Source organism: Dicentrarchus labrax, unplaced genomic scaffold (assembly GCF_905237075.1).
Source record: "Dicentrarchus labrax unplaced genomic scaffold, dlabrax2021, whole genome shotgun sequence".
In the NCBI taxonomy this organism is placed as follows: domain Eukaryota; kingdom Metazoa; phylum Chordata; class Actinopteri; family Moronidae; genus Dicentrarchus; species Dicentrarchus labrax.
This window is the reverse complement of record NW_026136711.1, coordinates 27,934,915-27,957,851: the sequence shown is the minus strand read 5'-3', so window position 1 is coordinate 27,957,851 and position 22,937 is coordinate 27,934,915. Positions and strand designations below refer to the sequence as shown.

The 22,937-nt window shown below is 39.6% G+C and overlaps 3 protein-coding genes across 24 annotated transcripts in view; all 3 read right to left on the bottom strand.

The window, feature by feature from the left end:
- Positions 1–4,978, bottom strand: part of LOC127371600 (synaptotagmin-2) — a 30,522-nt gene extending 25,544 nt beyond the window's left edge. Inside the window, exons 1-2 of one of the 3 annotated variants that reach the window (XM_051414486.1) lie at positions 4,780–4,978; positions 4,615–4,637 (exon numbers count right to left, since the gene is read on the bottom strand). The gene's annotated coding sequence lies outside the window, so the exon portion shown is untranslated. Of the gene's footprint in view, positions 1–4,340; positions 4,361–4,614 lie in introns of those variants that run through there. The other 2 variants (XM_051414488.1, XM_051414487.1) reach the window with 2 other exon arrangements.
- Positions 4,979–9,103: 4,125 nt separating this feature from the next.
- On the bottom strand, positions 9,104–19,064 carry mybphb (myosin binding protein Hb). 7 transcript variants are annotated; one of them, XM_051414478.1, is made up of 17 exons: positions 18,763–19,064; positions 17,749–17,808; positions 17,557–17,610; positions 17,349–17,399; positions 17,075–17,131; positions 16,772–16,837; positions 16,433–16,567; positions 15,554–15,721; positions 13,179–13,267; positions 12,895–13,090; positions 12,625–12,764; positions 12,311–12,470; positions 11,728–11,864; positions 10,430–10,616; positions 10,251–10,304; positions 9,515–9,604; positions 9,104–9,426 (listed from the first exon to the last, which is right to left on the bottom strand). In XM_051414478.1, exons 1-15 carry the CDS (start codon positions 19,001–19,003, stop codon positions 10,273–10,275), a joined length of 1,773 nt encoding a protein of 590 aa, XP_051270438.1. In that variant the 5' UTR covers positions 19,004–19,064; the 3' UTR covers positions 9,104–9,426; positions 9,515–9,604; positions 10,251–10,272. The 7 variants fall into 7 exon arrangements, with proteins under 7 accessions (XP_051270438.1, XP_051270437.1, XP_051270439.1 ...); XM_051414477.1 differs by having other exon boundaries at positions 9,515–9,546; XM_051414479.1 differs by lacking the exon at positions 17,749–17,808 and having other exon boundaries at positions 9,515–9,546.
- A 393-nt stretch (positions 19,065–19,457) lies between these two features.
- nav1b (neuron navigator 1b) overlaps positions 19,458–22,937 on the bottom strand; it is a 54,620-nt gene continuing 51,140 nt past the window's right edge. For all 14 annotated transcript variants that reach the window (XM_051413705.1, XM_051413706.1, XM_051413707.1 and 11 more), the window contains one exon: positions 19,458–22,906. In XM_051413705.1, coding sequence (XP_051269665.1) covers positions 22,823–22,906 — 84 coding nt within the window. In that variant the 3' untranslated portion in view covers positions 19,458–22,822. The remainder of the gene's footprint in view (positions 22,907–22,937) is intronic.

Sequence of the window (22,937 nt, the reverse complement as noted above, 5' to 3'; positions counted from 1 at the left end):
TGCATCTTATTGATATATTCATATCTTTATATTTGGCTCTTCCTACTTTGTACTGCAACTGCTGTTTCCCTTGGCATAAATTAAGTTCTATCTAATCTTATGTGACAGCTACAGTGACTTGTGACAGCATTTAGTTGGGATCACCTTTTGTTTTTATATGACGTGGAACAATGAGCTGAAATGTACAGCTCCATAAAGCCTCTCACATTATACACATATTTTCACATTGTGATATTGATACATTTTGAAAACATCAGTTATGGCCAATTTAAGTACATTCAAATTCAAAATTAATAGTCCAGGCTTTTTTTTTTTTTTTTTTTGCTGCCTTTATTTAGAATAGGTGTCTGTATGGGAAAGGCCTTTAATTCCTTTTCAAAGATCATTTGATCAGTTGGTGCTCATGGTTTCTGTAAAATGAACTGAATGACTGAATTGTCCAAAATCTAACTGATCTAATGATGTGTTGCATGTCCATGTTGACTTCAGCTTAAACAATGCAATCTACACGTCTTAGAACTCACTCAAGCAGGCAACCTGGTGGGCTTTAAGAGGTTTTAAAAATCTAAATAATTTCTATAAACTTAAGACCAGGCCTTTAATTGAGACCTTCATTTATTTGTCAAAACATGTTGCCACACCAGGCTTGTAAATGGTACCCTGCTTTCAATTTAACTTTTAGGGAAAATGCTGCTGTTTATTCTGTGTGTACTTCAGTTGAAAAGTGAAAATGTTCCTGTACCTGCTTTGACATCAGCTTCAGCTATTAGCTTCACAGTATTACAGCATATAGCCAGTAGTGACTGTTCCTGCTCAATCTGGTACTTAAATATATTAATTCACCCATGAAGCACTCAAAATTGATCTGCTGAAAGGTATTGATCTTCCTCTGCATGAGACTGCGGAGGTTGGGCTCAAACAGTCACAGTCATTACAGTCATGTGCTTCATAAGTAAATAAAGCAAGTGGTAGACCAATGCACTAAGGTAATACCATATAATGTTATATTTTGTATCATTGTGTAAATTCGTTTACTCACAAACTTTATCTGTCTGTCATTTGGTGATGGTGGAGTACAGTCAGTTTATTAGAGCTTTTTCTCTGCCCATAAACAATACTGACAAATCCAGTCTGCATCTTTTCTACCTTTTCCTCAGGGACTCAGAAGTTGTAGGATCAACATCTGTTTCTTTTTGGATACACTAACCGACTCCAAAAAGCGAAAATCTTGGCCAGCGTTTGATGGCTTGTTGAATGTATTACTCACAGCCTGAATGCAGTTAGGGCAAGAAAGGCCAGAGGTTCAATACCTGAGCTCTATAAAGATACATCTCCTTTTTTAGGCAGGTCGAACTTTAAAATAAATCTATTGTATTGTGTCCTCGGGCAGAGTAGTGTTGTACTGATGTCATTCATCTGACAGAAAACGCACTGCAGCACCAGCAAAGACATCAGTTCAGCAACTTTCACAGGGAAGCTCTCAAAGTCTACAAAACATCTCCCCTGACAAAACTGTCTGTGATAGATGTCAAAACATCTCTCAACAGAAAAACATCATCAAATGCTATTTTGTGAACTTGTATCTCTGTATACCTACAGTACACACAGGACTGTGTGTAGAGTATAAATGAGAAACATCAACTGTGTGCTTCGTGTACATTGATGCACCTGACAGCCTGTGAAAGAGGATCTTGGTTTAGTGAGGGCAAAATTATAGGCTGCAGCACAGAATCCCATTTCATGAACCATCAAGCAGCAGAAGTGCTCCAGGCATGATCACCTCTCCTCAGGAGTACCTGTAATGTAAAAACTCAGGCCTCCTGATTACTGCAAGTAATGCAACTGTCTACAACCTAAAATAAAACACTTGTCAATCTGTCAATTGATTTCACCAAGCCACTGAAGATGTTCTCACATTCTGTCACATACGTATGGATTATGCCTTCTAAACCTACTGGAAGGTTCAGGAAGCTCTTATTAACCATTAAAGGATCAGTGTGTAGGATTTAGTGGCATCTTGCGATGAAGCTGCAGATTACAGCTCAATGGTTTCACCCTCCCTTTCCAACCATGAGGATGAATTCGCCAAATTTGTGAAAAACATGAACGGCCCTATCTAGAGCCAGTGTTTGGTTTGTCCATTCAAGGTTCAAAACAAAACGATTCTTATTTGCTAGTGATTACACACTAATGAAAACATAATTATGAATATTATATTCCATTTGTGCCAATAGATCCTCCTAAATGTTACACACAGGACCTTTAATATCATTGATCCAACCTAGGTGGAGACAATTAGGCTCAGAGGTTGTTGTTGTTGTTGTTGATGCATTTGGTCATATACTGAACACAGACAATAACAAGAGTCTACAGCCATGCTAGCAGCTCTGTGTGGCTAAATGGTGACGTCAACATCAACGCTAACATGTTTATGTTTAGCAGAGGTAATGCTTACCATCTTGCGTGTTAGCATGCAGGACAATTAACTCAAAACCACAAATGTCAACAACATGATGGCACTAGAGTAAAAATCAGAGGATCACCAGCAGGATTCATCTTACTGAAACCACCAATGTCTGTATGACATTCATAGAAATCCATCCAATAGGGGTGGAGATATTTCAGTTCAATGTGTTATGTCGACCCCCCAACAGCCACACTACTAGCACGGCTGAAAAAGAAGTGTTTGTACATATATTTGCAATGTAATCTAAGTACTGTATGAGTCTTATAAAGTGACACCCAATAACATAATCTCATGTGAGAGATGTAACGCTGACTTCATCACCAGACACCAAGCACAGGCTGCAAACTGTGCAGTATGAATAATCCTCTCTCAGTGTGCTGCTGAATGCAAATTCAGCAAGAAAACAAAACTTTAGGTGACAAATGATGTTCTACATAGTCGTGCTACCTTCAGATGGTTTAAAAATATTTAATCTTCGTGTGTAATAAACAATTGTTTGTCAAGAAAAGACTTCCTTTCCTGTCATATCTTTAAGAATGTACTGCTACTGCTTTGTACTCAATTGCAATTAATCTTGTGCTCTCACTAACCCCCTTTAATTAGTCCCATTAGCAACTTAATCATGACTGTCCTAACAGTTAAAGGAGACAACAGAAAGGAAACAAATATGAGCGTAAGCTTGCTTTCTTATTTTATTCTTAGGTCAAACATGCCTTTTCATCCACCGTAGTATCTGCCGTATAGGCATGTTACTCTGAACCTGTTCAACATCTATTGCAGCACAAAATGCACTGAGGCAAGTACATACATTGTTGGCAGGGAAAGCTGCGTGTGTCAGTATGTGGGTGTGTGTGTGTGTGTGTGTGTGTGTGTGTGTGTGTGTGTGTGTGTGAGTACAGACATACTGCTGCTACACACCCCTCCATCCACCTCTGCTGATGCCAAAAGGAAGTCCTCATTTGGCTCACACACTCAGGAGTGTCCCAGTCATGTACTCATAACACCCCTGGGGACTTAAGAACCCACTGCATCACCTGACCTGTTCACACCACTGCATCATAATCAGCCCAGGAACATACAGTACCAACAAAGATCATTCACCCAAATCGGTGGCTGAAAATATTCCTAGTTGATAGGAAAAACAGAAATATCCACATGGGAAATGTCTGTGAGGCCTAATAAAGAGAATGTGCTGCCGAAATGATGAGACAATGAAAGGAATTTCAAGCTACAATGTAATCAGTGTCCATCAGAGGATGTAATGCGCAAAATCAAATGCACGTTAATGAGAGATCTTCCACCTCCTTCCACTACAGTCGGTGAAGGGGTATTTTAATAAAAGGCATTTCAAGAAAAGGTTGCAGTGGTTTTGGCATAAATTCATTGGTTTAAGAGCTAATAGTGTGACACAGATTCCTACAAACACAGTGAGCTCTGCAGAGTCTTGCGTGGGCCCTTCACTCTTGCTGGCTCAGCAGATTTGACTTTGCACACACTCCCTTAGAGCATTTACTGTAACATTGAGCTGACTCTCGTTATCATCACCCATTTTAAGGCTGACACACTGTAAAAAAAATGCCCCAGTGAAGAAATGCAGATGGAAAGAAACGAAAATCAGGCTTAAAACTACTTATTTTTTATCTACTTATTTTCTTGCTCAGGAAAATGCTAATCCCTCTATATAACAAATCAAATATTTGTCAACTTTAATCTACACAGCTAGATTATAAACAACCAATGAGACGTGGTTTTAGTGTTCTCTCTATAGTGCAATTAATTCCCATCTCAAGTTCTACTCTCACACATTTGTTTGTGATATGTAAGATTATACTGCAGCACTACATGATGCTACGCACCAGGCATGAGGACTTACCGGCATGCTGTAAAAGTTCTCCTCTGGCAGATTTAATATCACTTGACTCCCTGCATTAAAATGAGAGGCGACTGGCAAAACGCTAACACTGTCTGCTCTAATTACCCCTGAGCCATTTATTCTCTCTTTCTTTCTCTCTGCAGAGCTTTTTTTCCTCCACATTCAGGCAGGATGTGTGTAATGAGGCTAGGTGCCTCTGTGACAACCTGGCACGCAGCAAAGCCCCAGTAACTGATGATGCTGTCTTGAACAGAGAGGAAGAAATGCTGCTTACCTTTAAAAGAGAAGTGCTGCCTCCTAAAGAAGGAGTGGAAGCAGAGAACAGGGTCAGATATGCTCTTGACAGGAAGAAAAAAAATCTTAACAATCTGCACTGTGGTTCATCCCACTCTCAAAAGACATCTCAAAACCACCCAGTGCTGGAAGGTCCCAGTTTCACCTGGGGGTGTTTCTGTCCAAGAAGCAGGACACCCTCAAACAAGAGTTCCCTTGGATAAAGGTGCTGCTGAAGATGATCTGCTGTACTCAGATCGGGCAGAGGGGAGAAGAAACACTCATACAGATTAACATTGTTCTAACACACTGAAATCAGCACAAGCATCAGAGCCGGTGCAGTTCCACTGCTGTATTTCCCGGCACTGTTCTCTCATTGGCTGAGGAGCTGCTCAATAAAAACCCTCCTTGTCATCAATTGGGTAGGGGAGGGGGGGGAGTGAGATTTTCTGTGGCGCACTAACAACTGTGCTCCTCCTCTTTTCTTTCTTGCTCCATCACTTTTTTTCCTCAGTACAGGCATACAGGGAGTGCTGAGCTTTGAGATTTAGACGCAGGGGGAAAGGGAAGGGAGGGAGGGCAGTGCAAAAGCACGGGAATCGATGAGTGGTGAAAGGAAAGGTGAAGATGGTAACCAGCAGTCTGCAGCGGCGCTCACAGAGCATGCTTTCAGGTCCTGTCTCCCTGCTGCAGGAACTCTGCAGGAACCTGAGTGCAATGAGCTGTGAGGACCAGAGAGGATAGAAGGAGAGGGGTGGGTGAGGGGGTGTTACCGGTCGGCTCAGGCTGGTTTTGCTGCAGTATAGAGGCAGGCAGAACACAGATGGGAAGTTGTTGTTTTTCCTTTTTTTTTTTTTTTTTTTTTTCTAGCAGCAGTTGATGTGAAGCTCCAGCAGACTCCGCAGCAGCAACATAAAAAGGCGACTAGTTCCTCCCTTCCTTGTTTACAGGCATCTAGCATGTAACTTGTGAATAATTTAAAAGAGCAGAAGGTGGGATGAGCTGCAGGACTGACACAGATCACTGCTGCTGCCTCATTAAGGAGACAGAGATTATAGAGTCATTTAATTAAACAAAAAATGTGAAAGTCAAGCAGGAGTCAAACTGTATGTTGTAGAAAAGGATTAAATTTAGCATGATGCTGTCTGCAGGCAAAACATTGATATTTGACATGCTTCATGAGCATTTCTTCTAGGATTATCCATGTCCAGTAATGTATAACAAGGGGGAAAAAAGGCTAAACATACATGTCTGAACATTTGAGCTGTCTTTGCTTTTTAATTTCCTTCCCACTCAACAATTCATTTTCTTCAAATTGAATTAAATTGACTTAATGAAGTCTCTGCCATCTGAAATCAATATACTACCTGATTTCCTACATTGGACAGCTGAGCAAAGCTGCATCACAATGCCACTGCAGGTTTCTCCAGGGAAATCCATTCAATACGGCCGGTTTGTGAGAATCACTGTTTACTTCAGACACAGTGAAGCAGCATTAATCAGAACATTTCAATATATTTGAGATATTATCACAAGACTGCGAATAAGAGATATCAGGGACATTAGGAAAGAATGCTTTAAACTGTAAAAAAGTATCACATCCTCATACCGCCGTAACTGCCCAAGTCCTAAATAAATCTTCAAATAAAAAGTGTCCTCAGACAGTCTATCCAGCTGATTTAGCAGTGCAACATTTGTTAATGAAAAGCAACGAGAGGACAGTGGTGTGAGTGCCAGTTTCACCATTACACTTATTAAACCTTCTGGGAACGTTGCCAAAACCTCTGCAGCAAATAGCAGGCAGGCTTTCTTTCAAGGAGGACACACCATTTCATTGCCTTTGGCGTTACCCTTGACATAGCAGCAACCAGGCAGTGCTCAGTGCATTACCAACGATTAGAGCAACACGACCAGATGAGTCAGAGATGCTGCATCGCTACAGCATCCTGCCTTTTTATGAACTTACCATCCCACTGTGGTTATTTGCTTCTATTCCTTGAGGGGGAAGTGAGGGAGAGAAAAAAGTTTTCATGGGATCCAATTATTCAGCCACAGGATATTGTATGATTGCCTTGTGCTGGACTTGGCAATAAATCTTAATAGATGAAACAGAGACACAGAGATAATTCAGCATGTGAGCCTGAAGCAGCTGTGTCGGTCTGCATTCATAAAGGTGAACCAGGGAGTCTAATGAGCCTCAAACGTAAATGAAAATGGAATTGTGAAACCAGTCTGACAACAAGAATACAGCTTGCTGCTCTATGAGGGAGCCAAATGAGAATGACATGCTAACATTTGCTAATTGGCTCTAAACACAAAGCACAGCTGAGGCTGATGGGAGTATCATTAATGTCCAGGTATTTAGTTATAAATCACAGTACTGAAACTTGCTCTGCAGATGGTATTGGATGGAAAGTCAGAGGGTCAAGTTATTATTATTCATCCTGAGGGAGGCATAAATACTAGATACTAGATACCAGATGTGTGTACCAGATTTAATGTCAGTACATTCAATAGTAGGACTAAGGGAAACTTCAGGGTGGTGCTAGAGGATCACCAAGTCAGGGATGGATCTAGAAAAGCATTCATAGGGTGGGCATGAAGATTTTAAGGGGTGGCAGAAATATGGGCTGATTGAATCAATATTTGCTTGGAAAAGCCTCCAAATGAAGATATTTTAACTAAAAAACATCACATTATTAAGGCACATTAGGAAAGCAGGGAATAGAAATATCTAAAGGTGTTTTATTTCCAAATTAGACATAGATAGAACAGAGATTTTACCAAATACTTATTTGTCAATTTCCATTTTTTTACACATTATTTATGAAATTAATCTAAAATAATTATTTGGCCACTACAACCCCATGCCACCCCTCTAGACCTGCACCTGTCACCAAAGTCAATAGGATACTTTGCCTGGGGACCATTAATCTGTGTGTAAAATGTATCCCAATTCAGCCTATAGTCAAGACTAGTGGACTGACTCACTGACAGACCAGCATCCCCAGAGACATTCTGCTAGCACAGCTAAAAGACCAATTTTGCTTAAATGATATTTGCCCGAATTAAACTCTAACCACAAAAAAGAAACTGATTTAAAAAAATAACCAAATAATTATAGACATTCAAACATTAATATATACAATTATTATTACATCAGTGTTTTAATAACGGTTTTCATTTGACGCTTGAAACCTTCTCAGTGCAGAACTTAAATTAGACAGGAAGTCTCTTGCTCCATGACCCTATTGCAGCATGTCAGCATCCAGGGACCCACCAGAAGTAGGCCTAAGACCCATTATGGCTCCCAGCCCACAGGTTAAAGCTGCACGACGTATAAATTGTGAAAGTTGGTGGCTCAAAACAGCAGATATCTCTTCAAAGAATTGTAAAGCAAATGTTAACTGTGTTGTTCTTTCTTGATCACTGAATTCCACCTGTTCATTTGTTCTGATGTGGAGGTAAATGGCTCTTTCAACCCTCCCACTTTCAGAAGGCATGCAGATGTCATTCCTCAATTGTAACACTAGAGGACGGCAAACTCAAAGACTCAGACTCCAACTGCAGAGCTGGGTCACTCATTATGCAGCACACCTTTTACACACTTCCTCATTATATATACACAGCAATAGTCAGGATGAGTACAACTGTAAAACATTATTCTTGTCTAAAAGCTGGTTAATACAACCTCAACACATCATGTGTGGGAGAGAAACTGCGTTTTTGATTCTTTTAAATGTAGATAATGATGGCATTTCCTCATTTCTGTCTGCATTTATTTTCCATTGGTTTTATAAGGAAACAGGAAAACCACATTTTGCCGGTTGGGCCTCTTGTTCCCAAAATAGCCTGAGCAAGATGGAGCACTGAGGCTAATTTTGTCAGCCTCTGTGTGAACCCATGTGTCTCTGTAACCTGGATATCTCTGGCATCCTGCCCCGTATCACTATGCGAGTAACTCCAAGACCAGATAGTTACAAGATCAGTATTATAGACTGGTATTATTATTATGGAAGTCCTGGCATACTGTGATGTACTCTTGGGTCTGTATGAGCCAAATGAATAGTGCTGCTGTCTCCAGATTTTCACTGGTCTGCTGCCAACAGGGCTTCATTCATTCAGCAGCTGAGTAAAAACTCTAGTGGAAAGTAATTAAATCAATTTGAAAATACAGTACTTTTCTGTGCTAGCGTGGCCTCTTAATCTTATCAGAATGGTTTCAAAACAGTTTCTGAAACAGTGTTAATGCATGTTTTATCTTGGTATCCTTTTATGATGAAAAGATCATTTAAATTTGGTGGTAATTCTAAGAAAAACAGGAATTTCCTTTAAAGAAGATTTGATTTAAACCCAAGTAAACATTAATTTGTCATTCAACTTCATTCATTCTATATTCTGTATGTAACTTTTTGTACACAATAGTAGCCTTTGCATTACTTCTGCTGGAGACTTCAATTTAAAGAACACACTGTATTGAAAAAACAAAACCAGAAATTAAATTATTTATTGATATAAACACGTAGATGTTATATTCAGTTCTCCTATGAGGAACAGTAAAATCATGTTGTAAAATTCATGGTGTACCCCTAGTTAGACTGTCAGACTGATGAACTGGGGAGGAACTGTGACAATATGGTTGGGGAAAAAGCTGATTGTGGACATGGATATGGACTTAATATAATGAAATGAACAATAAAGGCATAAAGCGACAACAATTGTTCATCATAACACCGGGTAACACTCGGCAAGAGGCCACAGGCAACAACCCTTTGGCCATATATACATGTTCTTTCAGGAATCCAGCACCTTCCTGAAAAGATAAAGAAACAATTTAAACATTAAAATCTTTATTCACTATTGTGGACGACAGTTTTAGAAAGGTTAAAAGCGTCACACACCTTATGCTGCAAAGGCCTCATTCCTTCTGCTCCTAATTTGGGATTGCAACAGATGAACACATAACAACAGGTGTTAAAAAGGGCTCAGTACTGCAGTTGTAGAGATGGCAGCCATTCAGAATCACATAAAAGAATAAAAGAAAAAAGGCCATACGTAAACATTTTTTCTTTATTTTATTAAATATATGTGTTAAAAATAAGCTTCATCCAGCAATTTAATATTGTATAAAACCACTGCATAGATTAAAGCTAAAAAATGTTTAAACTGTGTTAGTATTGAGAGTAGGCTGCTCAGTGTTCTAAAGGAGGCTGCTGCTGAGTCAAGGAAATGTGATTAAGTCAGCTAACCGAGTACATGAGGAGCCATCGCAGATTTAATTTATGGGTGCTACCTCTTGGACTCTTTCAGTGGCAGAGGCCACCTTTTCCAAGTTTAGTGCCCTCCATGTATGGAAAGAAAGTCACAGAGACGGCAGATGTCACCTCGGGACTCATATAGATCAACCTATCCAATACATGCAGTTTAATTGTTAAGCTTTCATTGCATTCATTTCACAGATATTCACACTGTGCAACTGAACTACAAGTGACAGCATTAATAATACAATTAGACTATATTTGCAAGTATATTTTAGAAGGTTGTTGAGAACTTAGATTTTTCATTTGTTTTTGACTTAAGTGTATTTAGCAAACACAAATGAGATAAGAAGAATATTCAAGTAAGATTATTTCTGACCTGTGAGGATGTGAATGTTGACCTATTTCTTTTCTGCATCTGGAACCGCCGGCTCTGTTTAATAAATAGAAAAAGTTATTAATTTTCAAAAGGTCCAAACTAAAAACTGGTGAAGCAAATGCTACCACTTAAATACAATTTTAACACCCATAAATATGACTAAAAAGAAAGAAACTTACGTTTGACTTCCAGCTTGCAGCTCACAGTTGCTTCTCCGTGATCATTCTTAGCTTTGCAGGAGTACACACCGCCGTCAAAGTTACCGGGCCTACGGATCTCCAGAGAGCAGATACCCTGAACACAGATCTGCCTGTACTTGGGGTCGTCTCCAATAATCATCTGGTTCTTCATCCATTGAACCTTGGGCTGTAGAATAAAACAGTTTCAGATGATACACTAGATTTTTGCTTTTTGTTTTGCTGCAGCAGTATGGTAGATACATTAAACTATCTAATTCCCTCATCATCTCACAAATAGACAGGCAGCAGTATCGTTTCTATTTATGTTTGTGCTACTTGGCAGGAAAGAAATCCATTTGATTGAAGTGGACACACAGCACACCCCCGGTTTGGGAGTTTTAATGGCATTGACATGGTGAGGACCGCCTGGGGTCCCACAGGGAATGTTACACATGTGACCCTGTTGACCTGTCACCCTTACGGCCTCTTCTCTCTTCTCTGCTGCTTACAAAGACTACCTATTCTAGTCCTCTCATCGAGACCATCTACACTGCCGTCCTGTTGGTGACCTGGTGGGATTATGAGCCCAAACAGGAGGTGAGAGGCTCAGACAGCAGGCTAACAAGGCCATTTGAAGATCTTACACATCCTCATTCAGAGCCAAGCTGCTGACAAGTAGCTTGAGCAGTGGCATCAGTGGTATTACAGTTTAATCTAGCAAACACTGTATGCAGTTGTTCATCAGTTTAAAATTACAGCTATGTAAAATGTTTGCATTTCAACATGCCAAAGGCCAGAACTGTGTCAGTGGTTTTATAGGCTTCAGCCATTACATAACTGCAAACCATTTCCCAAAACATACCATTAAGTTTTTCAACAGCATTCTTACTTCCAGGCAGCCATTTGTTTCCATTAATTTAACAAAATGTGTAAAAATGAACTGGAAATTACTTCTGTTATTGTCTTATTAGAGTGCCACAGCAGTGAGCAGGGTTGTTTTGAAACATCTGTATTGGTGCTGTGTTTAATGACATATTAGAATTAGAAATTTGGTAGCTGAAACACACTGAATTTATGAGCTACACTGTCGGGAAATCCAACTTTGAAGTAAAACTATGTGCAGGGAATATTTAAAAAATAATATCAGTTTTCACTTCAGCAAACCAACGAGTTATTGGAGTTCCAGCTGTCCCTTTTGTTGTTACCTTGTGGTGCTAATGTTCTGCTGAAGCTGTTAGTTTAGTGGAATAAAGGGGCACAACATGATGCAGGTTAAGCTACAAAAAATGTTACTGTACTTTTGGGGATCCCCTGACAGAGCACAGCAGCTTGGTGCTGTAGCCGACAGTGGTGGCTCTGTCAGTCAGATTGGTAGTGAATTTGGGTGGCTCGCTGAAGTCGTGTTCCTTGTACTCTGGAGGCTTGTACTCGATACCTGGAGGATGGAAGAGAAACAGATAGACAAAGACAATGAAGCTGCTACTATATATATACCTTAGCTGATGAACTGTACGTCAATACAGTCTTTTGGGGGGCCCATTAGTTTGGTTGAATGATAGCATGACACTGTATGTATAGTCAACAATTGTGTGTCACTATAAGTCAGATCTGGATCTTTAAATATCTAAGCTTAAAGGTCCACTTACAAGCTTTCTGATCTTTCAACTGAATCAGCTCAAGGGGACTTTTGCATGTAGATTATTTAGTTGCATACACTGTTCCCAAAGGTCAAGAATGAACTTCCATGCTCAAATGTAACTCTGTTTAGTTGAGTGAAAGCCTACTAGCAGATAACAGCAATGGAACAGGATTGGAAAGACAAGGAAGGACCAATGAGACGATAGGTTCAATTAATAATATGATTGGTTCAGAAAAAGGTACCTGTCTTCAAGATCTTGGCTTCCTCCTTTGCAATGGTAGCATCCTCACTTATTCCACACTTGTTTTCAGAAAACACTTTGAACTTGTAGGTGTTGCCCATGATGAGGTCAGAGATGGTGGCATTCAGTCTATGGTAATGCTCCAACACAGTGAACCAGTCCTGTAGACACACACAGCGATGAAATGATGAATTAGCGGAGTAGGTTTTGAGGATTCAGGATTTACTGTATGCATTTTATCCTTCTATTAATAATAATCGGATGTAATGTATTGTGACCTTTGCATTCAGACACCCTTTGATAGTGAAAACTTACTCCAGTCTTTTTGTCTGCCTTTTGGATTGTGTAACCTGTGATTTCTGTGTTTCCATTGTCAGTGGGTGGAGTCCATTCCAGTGCAACATTGAAGCCCCAGGTGTCCACAATCTTTACACTGGCAGGAGGCCCTGGCAGCTCTGTGAACAACCGGACACTGATTAGGTATCAAGTACTATAAATAATTATAGTAAGCTACCAAAACATACGTCTTCACTGTATTCTTGACAATCGTATGCCCTCCGTTTCAACCCTCAACATTTTGCTCACCAACAATCTGAAGGATGAGTGAAGCCTTGTCGTCAAAGTCCTCCACCTTCACACACATCTCGTACACTCCAGAGTCTTCTCTCTCGGCTGTACGGATGAACAGGATGCTGTCTCTGTCGCTGCTGCGGATGTTCACCCTCTTTGTGTCCAGGGGCTGCCCATTCTTGGTCCAGGTGACCACAGGTTTGGGTTTGCCCTGGGTAAAAAAATAAAGCAATTAGACAGTGAATTTTGATGAGTTATTTAGAGTTTGAACACATTTAATATATTCATCTTCAACTTACTGTGAAGGGGATGGTAAGGTTGATCTTAGCTCCGACGTTAGCGACGTATCTCTGCCTGAGGAAACGAGGCAAGCGGACCTTGGGACGATCTAGAGAGAAAAACAATGGTAGAAACAACCAATGATTATTATAATAAGTCAGCATTTATACATCCTTTATAATGAGTGCCTTTTTAAAGGTATTCTATCTGCTGCTTCCACAGGGGATCAGTGAAAGGGAGGTAAAGGATTGCTAGGATCTGTTAGGGGATTATTTGGAGTGAAACAAGATGAAGATTTAACTTTCTTTTGTGAGCAACAAATCTTGAGGAAATCGATGAACCTGCTGAGCTGATCTAAGCCCATTTTAGCCAGGGAATTTTCACTGGTGTCATCAGGGTGTGTCTGTGATTTAAATGGTTAGTAGTAACTATATTTCAAGTCCTTTATCCCTTTTGTGATGTATCTGTCTGTTGTGCATAGATTTGTTTTTTAATGACAGGATGTAGTCACACAACGAAACAGAACAAGGAACTGTTCATATGTCTATGCTTTGTCTATTAAAGAATTTATGCATTTGTTTATATCGCAAAAATCAATAAAATATCATAAAACAGTTGTTTTATTAATTAGTTTATTTAATATTCACTCATAACCACCTCTAGTTTATTGTAGTTTGTTGTGAGATGACACATACAATTGCATTATTGGAAAAATAAAGTTGAACTAACATATGAAACTAAAAAAGTAAAAGGTGTAAATAGGGAATCAAAATCAATATAAATATAAAGAGGTATGAGAATATCACCGGCTTGTGGTGCCCTGGTGGCTCATTTAACAAATATGTGTATAATCTAACTGTGAGATACTGGCTCAGGAGCCACCCTTCAAAAACTGTAGTGTGTATTAGCTTGTGAAAATCCCAAAATAGCTCATAAATCATCATAAAAAGAAAATCACAAGGATAGTTAGCCACTGTGACGTTCAAAATGATACTTAAGCCTCAGGGCTGTCTTGCTGAGGCTCATTTGTAAAAGTGATTTGGTGAGAGGCACCACCTGCTGAGTCCAGCAGAGCAACATTTGTCAGGACTCTAAATAAAGCAGACGAACTGTAGTATATCACCTCCCCTCATGACGCATGATCAGTTACTCTCCACTCACAGAAAGAAAGCATTAAAGTTATAGATAAATTAAGCAGGGCACAAAAACTATTAGACAGCTCCTAAAAGCAAATGATTTGTAAACGCAGATTATTCTGTGCATATCAGAACAAATATAACACGTGTTGAGCATCTTATCACTTCGTAGAGAGAGGATTATACTTAATGAACATTCTCCCTGCAAAGTCTGTGGCATGTTTCAAAATAAACAGTGAATCTCTGGAAGTGTCATGAGATTTGGGTGTCACCTGAGATGTTAGATCCATATACACCACCTCCACCCACCACCACCCCCTTCGCTGTATGCAGGGACGGGACACACTGGAATTTACCACCCTAGCCCTCTCCACCCCCATACCACCCCACCTGCTTTCAGTCACATCACTTGTCACCATCGATCTTGCAGAAGAGGAGCTTGACACTCCCTCAGCATGAATCCTGGCAGGGGTCACACTGCAATGCCAACCCTTCCACAGAAAAATCTGTGTTAATAGCAGAGCTATGCCAGCTATTTTTCCAAAGCTTTGTGGTCGCTTTGTCGGAAACCATTGATAAGTTGGGTCTATACGTGGACCGCCTGCTATGGCGAACATGACGGTGAACATGGACGTGACTATTGAAATATTGCCAGTCCAGCCTGGATCAAGTTGCCTTCCACTCCTGTTCAGGTCTCCATTACGCATAAAGATGATTTGTGAGTGAGCCAAAGTAATGCTGCTCCTCCTTTTAAAGCCCTCAGGGTCCAATCATCATTTTACCGTGAATTACTTTCAGCATACTGTCTATGATTAACACTGTAAGGTGTACAGCATCACTAAAACCGTCTACTTGTCAAGTGTGTAATTATCACACTGTGGTGAGCGTTTAAACTCAGAGTGGAAATGCGTGAGAAGAACACAGTTTTATGCTGTTAACACTGCAGGTACGTGCCAACAGGACACGGACAGCTAAGAGGCAAACATTGCTGAGCTGCTTCGGTTTGACTCCTGCACTTTACAACTCCCCTTTCCCATAATAAATGGCTCCATAACCTTTAAGCCAGACCTGTGTCAAATAGTATAAACTACCCTGAAGCAATAAACTGATTACAAATTTAAATAAACTCAAATTTTGAGGTTGAGGTCCAGACACATGTTGTACTTGAGTTTGAGTACTACATTTAAAAGAGAAAATAGAGAAAAAACTTTTTTGTCACGTATTTGTGATTATTGTGGATCTTTGTGAACACTTCTTACCAGCAACCTCCTTCACCAGGACAGCCTCGGGGAGGGCAACTGGGGGGCTGCGGCCACCAGCATTCACAGCCACCACACGGATCTTCAGACGGTCACCGGTGGTCTGGTTCTTGATAACGTAGCGGCAGGACTTCTGCAGCTCCTCATTGACTGCCTTCCAGTCCTCAGCTGAGTGGAAAAAATATAAATAATGAGGACAGACTGGCACAATTTCCAGAGCTGTTGCTTATCTCGATATTATAAGATTAAGACTGTGATTAGAAAGTATGCTGACTGTGAGAACTGCAGCCAGGCGGAAAGGAACAGATCTAATTCATACAGAACTGTCAGGACAATAAGCGCTGCTTGTTGTGCAGCTTTGTAATGGAAATAGAGTGATTATGTTTGACACAAATTTATTGTATGAGATATAAAATTGCTGTTCTGTGGGTAATCAGTGTGTCCTGTCTGCTAAATCAAGCATGCATTGAACTGCTGCCGATATTAGCGTCGGGCTGTAAGTCTAAAAGCAGGACCTCCAGCAAGACCACAGCAGCTCCTGAAATGCCTCTTTCCTTGTAGGGAGAAGTTAGGTAGCTCATGATATAACTCGAGTGACACTTCAGGAACAGCTGCAACCGATATGGCCGACCCACATTAAAACAGCTATTTAACAGGATCCTGCATGTATTTAAAAACATTTAAATAGTATAGATAGAAATATAGATATTAGACATATAATGATACTAATGAGAAAACATAAAATTAGCTGTTGAAATAAAAGCTTTCAAAATCATTTAAAGGTCAGCTGAAAGTTTGCCAGGGTGTATTAATAATCTGACCCCTTTCATGCACATGCCTGTATTCAGTACACCTGGTCAGAAGCAGAGCGGGACTTACTTCCGTCCTTGCAGACTTCAATGGTGTATCCATCCAGACCGGAGTGTCCAACGATCTCTGGCTGGCTCCAAATGATAGAAACGGAAGTGTCATTCTTGTCTTCAACAAACAGATCCAGTGGCGCGCTTGTGGGCTCTGCAGACATCATAAAAACATTGAATTATTCAACTGACATTCGCAAAGGGGAAGAAATACACAAAATAGTTCAAATGAGAAACTGATGCAAAGTGGAGATTCATGAGAGGTGATGACGCAGCTCTTTATTTTACTGTAATAAAAACAAGAGAACAAGTTGAAAGTAGAATCATATGGGAGGTGTCTTTCTAAATAGAAGGTTACCTTTGGGTGGAGGTGGTGGAGGTGTGGGTGGTTTAGGCTCCTCTGGTGCAGCTTCAGCAGCTTCAGCTGATGTTAAATAGGCATTTGCATTATTATTGGCAGCATGTGATGAGCAGAGCGATGCTGCGGCATCGAATAAAATTCAGTTATGTATCTCACAGCTCTCTGTCTCCCTTAGTGGGAGGTCAAAGGATTTACAATGCTAACAGTGAAGGGCTTTTTATCCAATTTGTCTCACATAAAATCAACTCAGATATTAAAGAGAGAGGAGTGAACATGTTATGTTTCTGCAGGTTGGTTTACCATCAGCAGGTGCTTCGGAGACAGCAGCAGCTTCCTCTGCGGCTGGAGCGGCGGCAGCTATTATTAAATGTTAGATATTAATAATTAGTGCACCAAGCAGGTTGGACATGTTCTATCAGATGGCAACGTATGTGTTTAGACTGTAGACTTTGTTCAGAGTGTTATATAGAAGTCAGTTAGTGACGTTAGCCTTACCACAAGAGGTTGAAGATTCAAACAGAATATATAATATAAAGTAAATAAGATATCTGTTGTGGCTCATGTGAGTTTTTACCATCGGCAGGGGCCTCAGCAGGGGCAGCTGGTGTTTCTTCTGGAGCAGCAGCTGATATTAGAGGTTAGAAGATATCAGCATTAGATATTAGAGGTTAGAAGATATCAGCATTGGATATTAGTGTAGTTAGCTTTAACTGTAGTAGGTGGATGGTTCAAGATTTAATAATACTTTAAAAAGTTGCATTATTCCACTCTTTTTGCTTTACCATCAGCAGGGGCCTCAGCAGTAGCTGGTGTCTCTTCTGTAGCAGGGGCAGCAGCTGACATTAGAGGTTAGAAGATATTAGAATTTCATATAAGTTGTTAGAAGATATTAGTGTCCTTAGCTTTACTGTAGGAGGTTCAAGTTGTAATAATACTTTTATAAGATCTCTGTTAATCCTAATAGTCTGTTTTACCATCAGTAGGGGCCTCAGTGGCGGCAGCAGCTGGTGTCTCCTCTGTAGCAGGCGCAGCAGCTGACATTAGATGTTAGAAGATATTAGCATTAGATATTAGTGTAGGTAGCTTTACTGTAAGAGGTTCAAGTTTTACTAAGATCCCTGCTAATCCTCTGGTAGTCTGTTTTACCATCAGCAGGGGCCTCAGCTGCAGCAGCAGGTGTTACTTCTGAAGCAGGCGCAGCGGCTGATATTAGAGGTTAGAAGATATCAGTAGATGCATATGATTTTCAAAATATTATAGGATATTTTCAAAGAGGTTTACGAAATAAAAAAGGGTTAAAGTTAAAATGAGCAGAACTGAGATACTCTTCTCAGGGTATCGTCTGCGGGGGGCTGGTCCACAGCAACAGGAGCAGCTGATGTAGACATTAGATGTTAGATAGATGGCTGAATCAATGTACAAAGAAAATTATGTTAAATATTATTTAAAAAAAAAACAGTGTTGTTAATATGCGCTACATCAGTCATGTCAGTGGAGTTTTTTGGTAACTAATTTAGGTTTATGTTTGTTATTGTTGGCTTTTAATGAGTCACAATGGAGCTTTCACTGATGTAAGTTATAAAAACGCATATTAGCAACGACTTTAAGTGTTAACATCACACAGTTTTGCTGAAGAAAGGCAAAGCGCCCTCAAAGCGCAAAAAGCGCACCAGTGTGACTTTAACTTACTTTCAGGAACGAGGTAGGAAGAAACTAAAAGAGTCCGAGCAGGCGGTTTATGCAGTTAACATGCAGTTTCTGTTTTACTGTACCTTCCCTACGGCACCTTCACATTTAGTGCGCAAAGGCGCACTTGCGTAAAGGTTACCGCGTGCTTACCATGAGATGAACCGACTACATTGGCTTTAATTAAAGGGTTAAACAACTGATCCAAGGCTCATCCACTGAGGAATACAATGAAGGTGGACTGTGTGCGGAATAATGGAGGGTAACTCATGGCATAGTCGCCGCTGCGCTCGGTGCATTACCATCTGCGGGTGGAGGGGTGGGTGGTTTGGGCTCCTCAGCTGGTGGGGCAGCAGGGGCCTCTCCCTCGGCAGGGGCCGCCTCAGCCGGTGCAGCTTCGGCCTCAGCCGGGGCAGCCTCTGGGGCAGCTTCAGCTGGGGCAGGCTCTGGGGCGGCTTCAGGAGCTGGCTCTGGAGCCGCCTCCTGCTTCTTGGCTGGTTCTTTGCCAGCCGCCTTCTTGATTGGGGCAGGCTTGGACGGCATGTTGGCGGTTGCAGCTAATTCCCAACTCGGTAAAGTCCTTAAAAACTGGATCCAATGCCGTTATTTCTTCGGGGGTGGCAGGCTTATATAGTGCACAGCAGGTTCAGGCACCGCCCCCTAATGAAATACGTGTAATAGATACTGGGCACCATGTATGACTCAGACCACCGCGTCTGTTTGTGTGCATCATTAAATGTTCCACTACATAGACTATGGCCTAATTAAATTATGAAAATAAATAATATATCGATAATACAACTATCTGCTATTTGGAAGTATAATGAGTATGTTTATAGCACTGAAAAGTGACTTGATACTTTTACACACTATTTAAATAACTGTATTACTCTTAACATTTATATTGGGCCTATATGATTACTTAAAGCAAATGCATTACTCTATTATGTTATAGCTCTTATCAGCAGGTCAAATTGACACACAAGAAGCAACAGAATAAATATAACATGTATTTTATTGATTCCAACAACAGTGATAGGTGGATGAAAGCCTTCAGAAACATGCCTTATCCATGTATTGGACCCAACTCTGAAGAAATATACCTTTCTCTCAAGGATGATTTTTTTTTTCCCCCTTCTCAATGATTGTTGCCGCATCCAGAATGCTGACCTATTTACAATCTTTACAATGATGTCCTGTACAAAATAGAGAAATTAAGTTTTACAAAGGATTCTTTAGATAAAAAAGAAAAAGAAATATCAAATATCTGAGTATTAAAAAGGAAAACATTATCTAGAATGGTTTTCCTAAACAATACATTAATGTTAACATTTTTCTCATCAGACAGCAAGTTTACATGCATTTACAACACTTAGAAACCCTTAACATTTGCACGTCAGTGACATTAGATACCGCATAACATTTTTTTTTAAATCTTAGTTTAGTCCACAACAAGCTTTGCAAAAATATGACTATTCAGCAACCTGTATTGGCCCAAGATATCAGATGCATCTCTTTATCTGGTTTGATTCTACTTAAAATAATCGACACAAAAACACTGAAGTGCTGATTCTTACAAACTATTTCAGGCTCATAATTTGATTTTTAATCTTTTTTCTGTTTGTTTATCGTCATTTGACCATCTACAAGTCCAGTACTTTTGTTGCCATTCATAAGGACAAAACACATGAAACATCTTCATTTCTTTAACTACACCTATGAACCCTGTTCTCAATGCAACGCCAAACAAATCCTCCTCTCTTTAAGGCTCAAAAACAAGCTTCCACTTTTATACTGTGATGCAATTTGGTCCAAATTAAGACAGACCAGATGAAAACACACTGACAACTGTTTGTTGTGAAGTTCACACATTTGCTGATTGCCAACACCAGTAGAAGTTGCTGCATAGTCCTGATACACTAGTAAGCAAACACAAATCACAGCTACTACAGAGCAACAGGCACAACAACCAGTGAATGAGATGAGAAACTTGAGCTGATGGCTTTTGTTAACCTGCAGAAACAGACCAGGGTGGGGCTGGTAATACTGTCTAATACCTGAAATATTTACAATAACTGAAATTATTCTCAATCGGCATCTGACCAGTGTGAGAGTCACTGTCCATTTGGCATATTTTTTGCTCTTTGATGTCTTTAATTCATTCATTTTTTTTTAAGTTTACGGGTGACCAATCAGAGCTGCGGATTAGCTTGAAGTTTTGTTTTCAGCTAAGTGCAATAACGAAGCAATAAGCAGCTCAGACACTATTTAAAATGTTAAACTTTCTTATCAAGCTGTCATAAAAGTGGACTGACATTCATTTACAGGATTTATGTACATGTGAAGTTTAGTCTGAGCACCTGAACAATGACACATCTTGGGATGAACAGGTGAATTATTTTCACACCACTTGCACAACCATGTGCTTTGCCATTTACTCCATTGGGGCTTCTGTACAAAAACCTACACAAAGTACCATAAAAAGTGTTTAAATCTTTTGCTTTTTACTCTTGCAGTGCAACAGATACTCTTCGTAATCGGTTTATTAATGTGTCGTGTACCCAAAGCGTTCGCAGACATGAATACCATACGACATCAACATGGGTGCACACCATACAATGTCTCACATAACTTCACTGTCTCTACATAATGTCTTCAACACTTCTTCACCAACACAACCTAAAAAATATCAGAAATTATCTTCCAGATCTATTTCACATTTCTTTAGCTTTTGACAGTTATATGACACAAAGCTCTTTGCTAACCTACCCTGAAAGCCTACATGATCTTTATTCAACACTTAAACAGTTTGGGATATTGTTAAAGAGCACCATACGCACCTATATGATGAGAATAAGCATGAATGACATTAAGAATGAGATTTTTAATTTTGTTTGTGAAGCGCATTAACTGTTGCAAATGAAATGGGCATAGGTAGCTTTAAAGTCACTCTACTCAGCCAATGTTAAAAGTATTCTGCAGTGGAGCTTTGTGATAAGGCTTGCTTTAAAAGCAACTACTACATAACCGATTCTGTTAAAATGTTGTTTTATATGTGTTTTCTATACATTCATAGTTGAAATTAAACCCCTAACTTGAAAGTCAATATGCATGATAAAAGTACAGTATTTGGTTCAGTATATTAGATATTTGCACCAACTAATATAGATAAAATAACTGCGATGTAGCCTGACTGTATGTACATAATATATACAATAACTACTCTGAATATGGGGGTAAAGATTTTAAACAAATGTAGTCTTTCCGAGATAAATGTTATACAAAAAAAAAATCTGAATTGGATTCAAATAGCATTTGCTCAATCTGTTTAATCAGAGGGGTGTTTGTTATAGTATCCCTGTCTGTCTAACACCTGATATATATGTTTTACATTAAGCAGTTCATAAAACTAAATTAAGTGCTTGGAAAATATGGTACTGTGCAGCGACAAAGTGATGAACTCACATCACTAATAAATACGTTTGGTTTTATGCAAAAGAGTATGACAGCAAGTTTAATTTTCCACCTTATATGCCATAAAAATTATAAAGGTGTAAAAAATTTGAAAACATATAACAGAAATGTAATCTGTAAAATTGTATAATTTCATATTGTAAAAATAAGAGAAAAGATGAGTAATTGAAATAAATACTGTAGAGAATTGAAGAAATAACTGATTTCTGACCATCTTAGATGGGATGATGATGAAAGCACCAATATAATCTGCTGAAGTTGAGGTGACACTGACGTCTTTGTTCTTAAGGCATTTCATTTGTTTCACCTGCTCTGGTTTTTAAAGTTCAGGATTGCATATGTATAAGATTTGGCCTTCAAAGACTTATACAGTAGATATGTACCAAAGAACTTTGTGATAAACAGTAGCATATGTCATGCTGTCATACTCTTTTCCAAAAATGAGCATCCATAGTTGAGGATAGCTCCTGTTGACAAGCACTCCATATCCCATGACACACTTGAGCGCAAAACAGGATGGACCGCGTGCACTGTTGCAGAAATCACCTGAAGTCTAAGTGCTGAGATGATGAGTTTCATACTGATCTATTAGCACCAATCTAAGAGTACTGAGGGCTAACGTGGTGGTAAAGGGATGTGAACTGAAGTGAATGTCATCCAGTCAAACACATAGTAAAGTTATAGTATAGCTTCTCATTCAATAATTGTGAACAGTCTATTGAAAATACTGTATGCATTAAGATGATGATAATTACCCAGTTACACTTTTAACCTACTGTGGGAATGACAGTTTAAATCACCCTACAACCATTTCTGAGGATTCATTTGTTCCTGAATGTGCACTGCATCATTACAGTGGACCAAAAAAAAATCTGAAGTGCTAAGTTTTCAAAGTTTAGGCAGGCTAGGGTCTTCTTTGTCTGGGGATTCAATGTAATTGGCAGCCTCTTGAAGTTTCAAAAGCATTGCCATCTATAACAAAGAAGAGAGAATCAAGAATCAG